Genomic DNA, 14073 nt, shown 5'->3' with positions numbered 1-14073 from the left:
ACAATAATAACAAATTATTGTCAATACAAACAATTGCAACCAAACATATATGAAAGAAGTAAAACCTGATAGATTTCCCTGACGAATCTTTGCTTTGAGGTTGTACAAATGTCTTGGTGTTGATTGCATATCTGGATTACTTTGCTTGAGAGCTTTAAGCACTTGACGAGGTTTTATACCAGCTTCAGTCATTTGTTTGATTTGTCTCACTTCTTCCTCAGTGAAACGTCGACTATAAGGATGTTCTGAAATGTCTTTCAATGGTTCATGGTTGTGATCTCCATTTTTTATGGTAAGTACCCATGCTTCTTCCTCCTTTTTACCAATGGCTTCAAAAGGACAGTTTATAAGCCGTGAAGTTGCTTTCCTTTTGCGCTTACTTTCATCAATTTTCCGCCTATTACGATAGACACCCCCTCTGTCACAGCCAAGGATGACTCTTCTATCCTTTCTGGACTTCTTGATGGTCACAACATATCCTTGATTAGCACCAAAGTCACGAACATGTTTAATAAGGTCTTCACGGTCTTGGAAACTTCCGTGCGTTGGAGGAAGCATCCTTCTTAGTCCTATAGGCTCTGATTGATTAAGAGTCTCCATTAATATGTCAAAAACAATATCCTAGGTCAAAATTAACAAATTAAAAGGAAAATATAAATCATCAATTAGGGAAATGTGTTGATTAAAAAAAGCAACCAGAGAAATACAAAATCTGTTGTTTTAGCTAAAGCTGTAAAGTAAAATTCTGTCATAAAATGCTTCTTTTCCTTTTACTATGTTGATTAAACTCATGTTTTTGGTTAAGTGTGAAACAGGGAAGCTCTAGGAGAACAAGAACGAAAATGGCAATCAAAGAAGACTTTCTGAAATGTTTTGAGCACATCCTACAGAGCACCACCGTGTTGGTTGTTAGTTTTGACGTGCTGAGCACTATTTAATTTTTATGAGTTCAATTGTCACATCTATAATAAAACCCCAATTTTCCTAAGAGATGATTCCTTATGTTCAATTCAATGTCATCAAATATCCTACACAAAAACCGGGAACAACAAACTATTTGATATTCAGCTTTATTTATCCATAATAATATTCTATTGGGTAATTATAGAATATCACCTACAGCCTTTTTCATGGTGCAATTATACCCAAAACTTTCGAGACATACAATTGATTCAAATTATTTGCAGTAACTTGATGTTGAAGAATGCTAGCAACACACTGCTTCTGGCATACTGTTAACTATTGGTTAAAAATTTATTAATAACCACAAAATAATGAGTAAGAAGTGAATCCCCTAGAATTTTGTGGTCTAATAAATTTCACCAAACATTTAAGAGCCTACACAAATGAGTACCTAACTGGCATTTCTCACTTGATATTTCCAAATTATTCTCAGATAATGAAGAACTAACGAACTTGCTCAATTTTCCATCAATCAGTGTGCAGAACAATGTTGTGAATACCCAATACCATTGTTGACTGAAACTGTAGCATTTTGGCAAGAAGACTCCGGACACTAACGAAAAATTCAAATACTTTCCCTCCACACCAAAACCAAAAACAGTAGAAGAACAGATTCTCTCTCAGACACACAGGGCCATGATGATTAAGGTTAACCCAATACTCCGCAGAGTTGAAAGACCAACATTAAGAGTGTGATAGCCAAAAAAGATTGATATTTCTCACCTGATCATCAAAGAGACCAACTCGAACGTTCCACCCTAAGATTGTTCCTCAAAGCCCCAACACAAGAACTATGCCTTCGAAGAGAATCAAATACAAAGAAGAAATAAAGAAAATAAAAAATTAAGCATCCATTAATCAGAACCAAATGTTTAACGGGAAATCAATCATCAAATCCCATAAACAGATTAACAGAGCTCCAAGTAAGTTCCTTCTTTAACACATCAAAAGGGTATAATAATCACTTAGAATTATATAATTTAATCCAATAAAAGAATGTTACTAATCATTTCTTTGTGACACGACAAGTGGCATACCTTTGAGCGAGGAACTTGGTTAGTTTTTGACTGATAAGAAAATGTGCGTACGGATAGAAAGTGAGGGAAAAATTTTGAAGGTGTTAAACAAAATGAATCGGGACGCCCACTAGTTTTGATGATCGGCAACCTAAGAACCACTTAGTCTCTGTCACCTTTCACTCTTTGGTTAAGGGTTTCGTTCCCGAAGCACCACGCGCGTGAGTGTGAGTGACTTCGCGCTATAATTGAAAATATTGCAGCTAAGTGACTTCGTTTTAAAGTGGTTCTGACACACGCGTATTGAAGCGCATGTAGTGAGGGTTAAGAACAGAAGGAGAGGTTGTATTTTGGGTTGAATGTTTAGATGAGTTTTCCCTTTTATCAATTAAAGAAGACGACATTCGGTATTCACATATGATCTACCGATACCATATTCGCATCGGATAAGATAATTACATGATATGTTCATATATTTATTTTAAAAATAATAATACATGACATAAATACGTAATATATAAATATTAAAAAATTAGAATAATTTTTAACAATATAATAAATATATAATTGAATTAAATTAAAACTATATATATTAAAATTGTCAAAAAAAAAATAAATTATTATTAACATAAAGTATTAGAAAACTTTTAAATATAAACTACTTCATTAATAAATATATATAAAATATTTTAAAATATTGAATACGACTACGGTACTAAAGTTGAAGTATCATGCTGCTTCATAATAAGTAGACAATTATCAACACTATTGGGTATCTTTCTATGAATTTAAGTTCAGCTGCAAGACTCTTACCATGTGTGCAGTGTTTAGTAATATCCAATCTATCTAAAATATGATGCAAATAATGGACGCTGAAAAGAGAAAATAGAAATACTAAAAATAGGACTATAATCATCTAAATTAATAAATGAAAAAAAAAATTATATATATAGAAAGAGACTTACAACCAATTTGAAGTCTTTGAACAAATAATCTATCATTAGATAAACTTAAAACTTAAACTAATTAACTAAAACAAATCATATAAGATAACTTCCAACCATAATAAAATCATTACTTAAATATTCAAAATTCTAGTACACGAAAGTCTAGTAAATTTATCATTTCTCTTTGAGATTTGTCATGGAAATATTGAGTTTTAACTTTATGAACTTAGAACTTTGTGTCAGAAACATTTTAGTAACAATTTCTATCAATTTCTTCATTTGAATTGTTGTTACTATAATTATTGAGTTTAGCTCCTCTTGTCTTAAGGTAATGTATGTCAAGGTTTGTAACATGAAATTCATCTTACATAAATTTTATGGCATCAAGCTTATGGACCCGATCTTTCATTCCAAAATCATTTCTATCAATTTTTACAATAAAAGAGTGATCTTCAATTATTCTATCTTCGAATAAAATTTATTTCCAATCTTTATTAATGGTAAACAAAAACGATGTTTTTCTTTAGAAGAGACTTCAAATCCTTTTTTAATAATTGTGAACACTATGAAAGTTTTTATTCAATTTGGATGCAAAAGGCATATGTGACAAATATTGATATAAAATATTTATTTTCCTTTGATCGTACAACTTTATCATTTTCCAATTAAACTTTTGTTTGAATGGACCAAGGAGAAAATAATAGGTTAACAGATTAGTGTAATCATTGTCAATAAGTCAAATATTGTTATCTTTTTTAGGAAAATAATAGGTTAACAATTTTTTTTAACTTAATAAATTATTTATTTAGGTAAAAAGGTACTATTTTATTATTTTATTTTAGTTAAAAAATAAAAAATTAATCTATTTTAATTTTATTTATGGAAATTTTTGTCAAATTTATTAAAAAATTGTCAAAAGATAATTTTCTATTTTTTAATCAATTTTATTTGTTGAATGCTTGTATTAACAAAAAAAGTCTACCAATAAGTGAATTTTTGGAACTCAGTTTCCATGAATGTTCTCTTTGATCGTGTTTAGTGTGAGCTTTGTTATTTTAAGTTGATATTAGGTATTTGATTAATTTTAGATTTATTAGATGTTTTACATTTATATAATTTTGGATTGATTAGATGTTTGATTAATTTATAATTTATTAAATTATAAATTATTATTGGGAATTATAAATCAATTTATTATTAGTTTATGTAAAAGGTGCATTGTTAGTTTACATTAGGATTTATTAAAATTTTAGATGTAGAGATCGAGTGAACCTTAGTTTTCGTTTGAGTTTAATACAAATGATTAAACTTTGATCGTTTGTATTAAATCTTGAATTGTCTGATTGTATATTTTGAAAAAAAATTCATAATTTGTTAAAACATGTGCATTGTAAGTTTATACATTAATTTGATAAAATTTCGGTTCAGACAATTTTGTGTTGTTCTCCGGATGCATTCTTGATTGTTGTCATGAGTTACCACTTTCATTACATGTGCTTTACAGATCTATGTGAAATGTTACTGAAATTTTATCAAATTTATGATGATAAACTTCTTCGTATACCTGTTAGCAAATATGAAAAATATTTTTTTCAAATGGGTAAGGTCTGACCTTGTGAGAATTAAAACTTGCGAATTATGGAGTTTGGTACCAATGGAGTGTAAATTGAAGTCAGATGAATGCACGTTTTGTTAGTGAAAAGTTTGAAAAGGGAGTTTATGAGTTCTTGCAATATGTTCAAGAGCACGCTATCTTTGTGAACAAGAAATATTATTGTCCTTGTGTTCTTAGTTTGAATCAAATACGCCAAGATTTAGGCAAAATATGTGATCACATGTTCATCTTCAGTATAGTAAGGATTTATACAATTTGAACTTAGTGTAGAGAAGTATTAGACAACGCTACAACGTCACGAGCAATAAAATATGTGGTATTTAGAGGAGCAATTGTACCCAAGATGCGCTAACTTTATGTGATTGTTGGCAATTTTGAAATTATTCAATTTTAAAGCAAGAAATGGATGGACTAATAAAAATTTCACATAATTGTTAGAGTTGTTGAAGGAGATACTTCTAGAAAATAACATGTTATTGTTGATGCTTCAATGCAAAAAAAAAATTCCAACAAGTATATTGGGTGGTTTGTAGTACAACAAATGTCGTATCCATAGGGATTTGGTAGAACACACAAAGTTTAGACGAGTTTGTTTTGAATGAAATAGTGCTTGTGGTGAGCGAGAAGTGAAAAATCAGATTCAGTGTATAAAATGTGTAGATTTAATGGAGTAAGGATATGCTAAAACAATTTTGAGGAGCAGATATACTTCAAGATAATAAAGACGTATTGAAGCTAGATTTCATCACTTTTTTCCTCTCTTGTATTGCTTCCATCATTATTTATAAAGACACAATCATTCATGTCCTAGGAGTTCTCTTTAGATGTAAGTGTAGGTCCATTCCTAATACTTAGAGCCTAAGATTATCAAACTTCAGTATGATTCCTCAGTGATTGCTTGAATTAAACATCTGCATTAAGATCAAAACTCTATAACCAGCTAGAGCCTTAAATTTATTCCTAGCATCTAAAAGCATGAGGAAAATCAGTTGGACCACAACTTAGAACCAATTCCCACTCAATCCAAACCAGTGAAATAAGATAAGTGATTAGTATGTTAGTAGGTGATAATAATGTAATGTTATTAAGTTAATATATAAAATAAATTTATATTTATTATAAATAAAGTGAAATGGATAGAGGAATTAATTGTTGATGATGAATAAAAAAAATGATACACAGATTTATAGAAAATAGATAAAAGTAACCATTAATTTTAAAATATTTAATAAATAAATATATTGTAAAGGGTAGAATTGACATTATGAAATGTGGACAAAAGAGAGAATATATATATATTGATATTAATTCTCAATTACTCATCATTTTCATATTTCTTGTTTTTTTTTAATTGTATCTTATACATAAATACATATATATGGAATGGTAAAAGTTAAGAAGATAATTCTAAATGGAGTTAAAATTTGATGTTTCATATATATAATGCTTATGTTTATATTATCAAATAGTATATTTGTTAATTTTTTTGTAATAAAAAAATAACAAAGTTATAATTGTGAAAGTAAATATAAATTACTTTTACAATAAAAGATAGATTTTATTTATTTTATAAGTAATCTTTTTATTATAAATAATTATTTTAATTTAAAAAATAATTAAATTATAAAAAAATGGTAAAATAAAAAACGGTTATAGAAAAGGAAAAGTTAATAAACTAATTATGTTAATTTAAAAAAATAGTTATTTATTAAAGATGAAAACTATAAAATAAAATGTGGATAGCGAGAAGATGATGAGTGCCTTTATATAAAGTATAGATACATATTAAATACATGACTGATGCAGTTAGTTATCAAATATAAGAATGTTAAATAAACATGTTTTAGAAAGATTAAAGATAAATCTGTTAAAATTATATAGATAAACATAAAATAATAAATTAAAGTAATTTATTGAAATTTATATAAATTAATTATATTTTATTTTATTCTTTTTTGAAATCTAAAAAGCTTAAACATGGATCTAAGTTATTTAAGATTGTAAATCCTTTTATATATGTTCAATTCCTAAGATAAAAGAATAATTCAAAGTGCCAAAATAATTATAAAAATTTAAAATTAATATATTTTGTTATTAGCTAAGAAAAACAAATTAAATTATTTAAAAGAATAAAACAAATATTTGTAGTTTTGTAAAAAAGAAATATAACTTTTTTTAGAGAGCGTGTATTATGTGTTTATTGAAGAACTTCGATGGCACGTGAGCGGCCGTTAGATGGTGAAGTTTGATCACGTGAGAGGAGATCGATCGATCGATCTTTGTTTCTGGTTTGACTGTGACGACGAAGCATTTCATTTGATTTGTTCTGAATCTGAATGGCGACGAGAAATCGCACTCTGCTTTTCAGAAAACACAGAGATGCGTTGAAGACTGTTCGCATTCCCTCCATCTCTCTGCCGCAGTCCACCTCCTCCCGCGGCGGTGGCGGTGGCCCCGTCATCGAATTGGTCAGCACCTCGCTTCTCAATCCTAATCGCTCTTACGCTCCGCTTAGTACCGATGATCCTGGCAATTCGAGGTGCGCTTCATACAGATCTTACGATCTCACATTCCATCGATTTTAGTTGTTATCGTGGATCAATTGTCCGAATAGTTTTTTATTTATCAGATCCGTAGCTTTTTAATTGATACATGAATACGGCGAGGAACTATATATATAGGACTACGAGTGTTCGCATTTGCTCTTAAGCTCGGCACTCAAAACACGAAGCCATACCCGGAAGGAATTTTAGATTAGTATTAGTAAAGTATATCTCTGGCATTATCGAGAGTCTTGTGGATTAACCGATGATTTGTATGTGGTGCACTCTTAATTTTTGCTGGTAAATAGAATTAGAGTGGAAATGGATAGTTTCTTCTAAAATTGGAAACTTGTCTTATAAAGTTATTATGCATATCTCACTTCCTTCTGCTTTCCACACGTGCATGTTTCAAGTTATTAGATAAGACTTGAAAATGATGGATTGTTCATTCTTTCAATGGATACAGTCGGGGTCCAAATGCAGTCAATTTGGGGCTACCTCCTGCGTGGGTGGATTTATCGGAAGAAATATCAGCAAATGTGCAACGTGCACGCACAAAAATGGCAGAGTTGGCCAAGGCTCATGCAAAGGCTTTGATGCCGTCATTCGGAGATGGGAAAGAAGACCAACATGCTATCGAGACTCTAACATACGAGATAACTGACTTAATAAAGAGGTCGGAGAAGAGACTCCGGAGACTTTCTGCTTCTGGGCCTTCTGAGGATTCCAATGTCAGGAAAAACGTGCAGGTACAATTGCAGAACTCGTACAAAATAGTAATAGGATAGATGATGGGATTTTGCTTTTGCCCCAAAACAATGAATTTGTTTGATTCAACTTGAAATCTTTTGGGCTCTTCGTTAACCAAGCATGTCACAGTATCACTGGTATGGTATGCTGCTTTTATATTTTAGGGGTAATGAAAGGAAGTTTATCCGGTAAAACTATGAAGAACCGATGCTTGCATCTACTAAAGGTATTTTATCTAATACATATTCAGTATCCGTCATACTTGGATACTTGGCCAATACTTCATCCTTTTTATGGATGATGCTTAATAGGAAATACGATTGACACTATTCTTGTCTTTAGGAAATATACAGTGATGAGTGATGACAATGATTTATAATTTATATTTTCTTTTTGGTTGTGTCTAAGAAGCATCCTCTTGCTTTGAATTTTTAGAATTGCAATTGTATGTTTATTCTTTTTAAGAAGATTTTGTACATATCTATATTGCATATATCACATCCTCTATTTTTGTAATGATCGTATCATTGTATTGGATATATATGCATATTGCTTTATTGTGCATCGTTGGAGAAACAAGAAAGAATTACAACCAGTGCGGGGAGGTTGGAATTAAAAGACTACAATGTTCAACAGAGTTCCAGCTTCTCTATTATCAGATATGTGTGAACACACCCATATATCAATGGGCCTATACCTTAAGAATGTGCAGACAGAAGGCTTAGTGACAATCACAATACCGTCCAATAATATCCATGGGCATGCAAACATCCTTAAAGATGCATGTACATTTGCTTCGACCAAATAATCACACCATCGCAATCCTTTCCCTCCTTTTTTTTATCAACCCTTTGAATTATGTCATGTACAATTGTTCAAAGGCGAAAGGATAGACCCAATATTCTTCAATAGCACCAAAAAATTTATTCCAAAAGGACTCAAGTTAGAACGCAGCAGAAAAAGTTATATGCACTGTAGCTATATACCATGTTCCTGTATACAATTCTGCCGAATTTGGAATTAATCATGTGCCAATCTAAGCTAACAGATCACTGTTTCAAGTTTAGTTGAGATTATTCTGGCAGTCAAGTATTATAATGAGAACGAAGCAAGGAGGGGATGAGAAAAAGGCCTATGATGACCATTACTTTTATACTGTATTCTTGTGGTTAACGATTGCACAGTTTGCATGAAGTCATCCAAAAGTTTAATAGGTGTTTGGTTATGTGACTCTAATATGTGCATTAAGTTAAAGTTCTGTGTAGTAGCTTCCATGAATATTTGGCAAAATCATTCCCGAACGCATGTAACTGAATTCAAACCAAATAAACTATTTTGCTTGATTAAACTAATTTTATAGAACTGAGGTACATTTAAATTTCACTTTCTTAAAATGGCATCAAAGTCGGTCAGAGTTTATTCTAATCAAGTTTGTCAAGTCTTGTGTCACCCGATATTGGGTTTCTTAGTTTGCTCGAGATGTTAAAGAGTCCATATAAGTTAGAGACAATACCAAATATTAATATACAAGTGAATTCAAACCTCACCTTAGGTTTGTAGAGTTAAGTTTGATGCTTAAAGTTCACTTTATTAAAATTTCCTTAACCAGAAAGATGATTGGAACACTTATGCATGAAATTCAGTCTGCTTGACTTTTGACTGTGTAATCTTTATGTCTGAACTTAAGTTTTAAACATTTTCTGCCTTATTCTATGAACTTGCTACTTGTACCATGTTGAACATTTTCTTATTTTGTGTACTGCATGCAGCGAGCTCTTGCTACTGACCTTCAAAACCTCTCTGTTGAGCTACGCAAGAAACAATCAACTTATTTAAAGCGCCTCAGACTACAGAAAGAGGTGAGAGAAAAGCCTGTTGTTGTACCGTTCTTTCCTTGACTAACAAAGAAAATAAAGTACCATCTTTTTTCTGGGCGTTTTTTTGTTAACTAGCACAGTTGATTTTATAGTGACAATTCAAAAAACCCAAAAAACAACACAAGCATGCAAATCAATTTGATTCACTTTATTTAGCTCAGTAAATTAAATCTCCAATTCTTATCTAAAGTACTATATGAAAACTTCTTACCACACCGTCAATTTATTTTTCTCTGTTGTGGCCAAATGATCTCATGGTAAATAGTATTTTTGAAGTTTTGGTCTTTAACCAAGTCAAACGGCATCATTTAGTCTATTTAACTAACCTCGCCTAGTGAAACAAGACTTAGTTGTTTTTGTGACCAAATGATTACTTGATATTTCTTTCCATTGGATAACAAGTAATAAAGTATACTTGATATTTTATCTATGTTGGAGATCCCACACCCCCCTCGCCTAGTGAAACAAGACTTAGTTGTTTTTGTGACCAAATGATTACTTGATATTTCTTTCCATTGGATAACAAGTAATAAAGTATACTTGATATTTTATCTATGTTGGAGATCCCACACCGAGTGAAGATATGATTAAATTAAAATATATAATTGGGCATAAAACTCATCTTGTATTTAATTTTGTGAGTTTTGTAAAGTGGAGTTAGACTTATGATTCATTCTATAAACCGACATTAAAGTCTATTATAACAAGGTTTGTTGAACATATTGAATCACTCTTATTATATCAGGCCACTCACAAATATCTAACCCCTCACTCAAGATGTTCAATTTTCAGTATGAAAGAATGTTTTGGAGATTCACATTAATTAGATATATGGAAAATAACAGTATACAAGTAGGTGCAAATTTTATTTTACAAACTGATTTTGTATGATTGGATTAAGTTTAAAATTCCTTTTTAGAAGTTTTGAAGGAATATTTTATAATGAAGGAAACTGTACTGCAATACCTTATTCCCTCTGTCTCTTGTCTGGAGATGATCTCAATTTTCATGTTATACACATCACTAGATAATTGATGAAGTTTGTTGAAAGCTTTTTGATTATCATTTTATTATGTTGCAGGGTCAAGATGGAGTTGATCTAGAGATCAACTTGAATGGAGGTAAATCAAGATTTGAAGATGATGATTTAGATAATATGGTACTTATTTTTCTTTTTCATTGTTTATAGTTCGCTTGTTTCTTTGTTGAGTACAGAATAGGTGGGCCCAATAATTTTTTCCATACTCGATTATTGGCGATTTATTTGCTGGAAGATTAATTGACAAATTATATTGTCCATATGGTTATCATACCCCTGCCGTAGTTTGATATATGCTATTTGATTGCTAATGTTATCAAATTATTCAAATGTAGGTATTTAATGAGCATCAAATGGCCAAGCTGAAGAGAAGTGAAACATTCACAGTAGAAAGAGAAAAAGAGATCCAGCAGGTAAGTAAAAGTTGCATTGATGAAACTAATGACTTATTTTGTGTTCTAGATGGACTTAGAGCCTTTTCGTTGTTTTCTTTTGTAGGTTGTGGAATCTGTGAACGAGCTTGCTCAGATCATGAAGGATTTATCAGTACTAGTCATAGACCAGGTCAGTAGATACCCTCCTGTGAGGAAGTTGACAAATTTCTTTATTCCACACTTTTTAATCATTAACATCTTCTATACATAGGGAACCATCGTCGATAGAATAGACTACAACATTCAGAATGTTGCAACCAAAGTTGAGGATGGGCTTAAACAGCTGCAGAAGGTTCTACTTCTGTTCTACTATTTTAATTTGGCAGCATTCATTCTCTTATCACTTTTCCCCTATGATAATTATTTGGTTTATGGGACCTGCAGGCAGAAAGAACTCAGAAAAAGGGGGGTATGGTAATGTGTGCTACTGTGCTTGTCATCATGTGCTTCGTAATGTTGGTTCTCTTAATCATTAAGGAAATTGTTTTGTGATCAGTGGTGATATTCAATTTATTTCTAATATCTGGTCACCCCTCATTTGTGCGACCTTTCATTTGACACCATATCCATTGTCTACTCGGATAGTAACGCAACTTGTCTTAAGTGAAGACCAAGCAGTTTTGGAGTAGACGAGCCATATTTTTTTTGTATGTAGAGACCATATTAATTCTCTTGGATTTTTTTTTTTTTTTTACCACTGAGTGGGAAGGTAGGGTGGATTAGGTGTGTAGAAGCACACGAACTTTTAGAAGTTGGTGTGGTATAGTAGCAAAGGATACAGAAGAACAGAAAAATGTATAGAGCGGTTGTATGAACCTCTACCTGGCCATTTTTTTTACCTGCGGAATGCATAGTTCCTTTTCATACAATTTTTTTTTCTTTGATTGAGAAAAGAATTCTGAATTTATTGATTGATGAAACCTGCGGAAGTCGGTTCTCACCTCCTTTTCATATATGTTCCCTTGATTAATGAAAGAATTCTGAATTCATTGGTGAAAAGTAAAAATAGTACCAAATGGAACTGCATGCATAAGCTTAAATTATCTAATATTTATCGTAAATGGTAATTTGTTAGAAAACACTACTCAGATAAAAATTGATAGAAAAATATAAAACTGAAAATATGATTGCATTGAGTAATGTTAGTTTACAAAAAGTGTAACAATTTCTACAAAACTAAAGAACGAACCTTCCAACTTATTTCTGACAAATAGTTGAGTCTTATGCATTATGACTAGTACACATTTTACGAGTGTTAGAGTCTTATACAATTCCATCGATGCAACACCACATCGCTATATATAAACAATAATGCTTTCACAACCTATTTGAAATGTATAACAAATTGATAATACATTTAAAAATAATAACAATAATAATATACTTTAGTATAATAATAATAATAATAATAATATCTCGATTAGTAAAAAATTTGTTAAATACGAATACAACAAAGTTCAAGATGCTTATCAATAAAACCAGATCTTTACAATCAAATTTTTAAAGTGAGTTGTATGGACTTATCAAGTTATTAAATCCATTTTGAGCTAAGAAAAACTAAATTAATTACGTATCTATATTGAATTATCTTGTATCCTCTACAGTAAAATAAGCTATTGTAGTTTTTTAGCTAAGTAGGATAGAGCACCTAAAACTATAAAACAATAAAAGCTTACAACTCATTTTAGTTATTTAAAGTGTCCATATATAAAATTTAACCATGAAATTCAACTTTCATCCAATTCAAGATACACCTTTCCTACCTCTCAATTTGTTAGAGCAGAGTTCAACTCTTAACAAAAACAATTTTTCCATTTTAGTTTTTCAAATTGTTCATATATAAAAATTAACTTTTATTTCATTCAACAAAATAGCTTTTATAGCTCAGTTGGTTAGAGCACCCGTTTAGTAAGCGGGAGGTCTTGAGTTCAACTCTCAATGAAAGCATATTTATTTTGTTTTTAGCTAGTCCGATAGTTATAGTTAACTTTGTCTCTATTTATCGATAGTAATAATAAATTTTGGTTTAAGACATTTACAATTCTCAATATGTCCATTATCACTAGTTATTCGAGTTTTTACTATCGGTTATAGCTATAACCTTCTCTCTATTTATTCGTCTTATTAAAATACTACTGATTTAAGTTGTAATTTTGAGAGGAATAGTAAATTTTGGTATGAAACATTCTATAATTCCTTGCTATGTCAATTTACAATTCTCGATCCTTGAGATTTATAATCAATTCAGATTTATGTTTAAGGTTTTTTATTTTTTTTAGCACTAAGCACTAGTTATTTCGAGTTTTTACTATCGGTTATAGTTAACCTTGTCTCTATTTATCGACTCTCGCTAAACTAAATATGAAAATTTCGAGAGTAATAAATAAATTTTGGTATAAGACATTTACAATTCTTAATATATCCATTATCACTAGTTATTTCGAGTTGTTACTATCAGTTATAGTTATAACATTCTCTCTATTTATTGGTCTTATTAAAATACTACTTATTTAAGTTGTAATTTTGAGAGGAATAGTAAATTTTGGTATGAAATATTTTATAATTCCTTACTATGTCAATTTACAATTCTCGATCGTTAAAGATTTATGATCAATACAAATTTATGTTTAAGGTTTTTTATTTTTTTGAGCACTAAGCACTAGTTATTTCAAGTTTTTACTATCGGTTATGGTTAACCTTGTCTATATTTATTGACTCTCACTAAACTAAATATGAAAATTTTGAGAGTAATAATAAATTTTGGTATAAGACATTTACAATTCTCAATATGTCCACTATCACTAGTTATTTCGAATTTTTACTCTCGGTTATAGTTATAACATTCTTTCTCTTTATTGGTCTTATTAAAATACTACTTATTTAAGTTGT

The 14073-nt window shown here is 30.5% G+C and overlaps 2 protein-coding genes and 1 non-coding gene across 10 annotated transcripts in view; 2 read left to right on the top strand and 1 right to left on the bottom strand.

Moving 5' to 3' along the window:
• The window catches only part of LOC114191663 (methylmalonate-semialdehyde dehydrogenase [acylating], mitochondrial-like), a 29737-nt gene extending 27379 nt beyond the window's left edge, over positions 1-2358 (bottom strand). For 2 of the 8 annotated variants that reach the window (XM_028080988.1, XM_028080989.1), the window contains exons 1-3: positions 2001-2357; positions 1687-1760; positions 66-621 (exon numbers count right to left, since the gene is read on the bottom strand). In XM_028080988.1, the coding sequence (XP_027936789.1) occupies positions 66-600 (535 nt within the window). In that variant the 5' untranslated portion in view covers positions 601-621; positions 1687-1760; positions 2001-2357. Of the gene's footprint in view, positions 1-65; positions 622-1686; positions 1761-2000 lie in introns of those variants that run through there. The other 6 variants (XM_028080987.1, XM_028080993.1, XM_028080990.1 and 3 more) reach the window with 5 other exon arrangements.
• A 4405-nt stretch (positions 2359-6763) lies between these two features.
• LOC114189767 (syntaxin-43-like) lies at positions 6764-12053 on the top strand. Its single transcript, XM_028078448.1, has 8 exons — positions 6764-7080; positions 7551-7833; positions 9604-9693; positions 10793-10870; positions 11086-11163; positions 11249-11314; positions 11396-11476; positions 11569-12053. The coding sequence occupies exons 1-8, from the start codon at positions 6878-6880 to the stop codon at positions 11674-11676; spliced, it is 987 nt and encodes a 328-aa protein (XP_027934249.1). The 5' UTR covers positions 6764-6877; the 3' UTR covers positions 11677-12053.
• Positions 12054-13057: 1004 nt separating this feature from the next.
• Positions 13058-13131, top strand: TRNAT-AGU. The gene has a single exon. It is a non-coding gene; the product is annotated as a tRNA-Thr (tRNA).
• The last annotated feature ends 942 nt before the right edge of the window (positions 13132-14073 follow it).

Source organism: Vigna unguiculata, chromosome 7, assembly GCF_004118075.2.
Source record: "Vigna unguiculata cultivar IT97K-499-35 chromosome 7, ASM411807v1, whole genome shotgun sequence".
In the NCBI taxonomy this organism is placed as follows: Eukaryota; Viridiplantae; Streptophyta; class Magnoliopsida; order Fabales; family Fabaceae; genus Vigna; species Vigna unguiculata.
The sequence above is the reverse complement of the archived record's forward strand: the minus strand, read 5'-3'. Positions and strand labels throughout refer to the sequence as shown.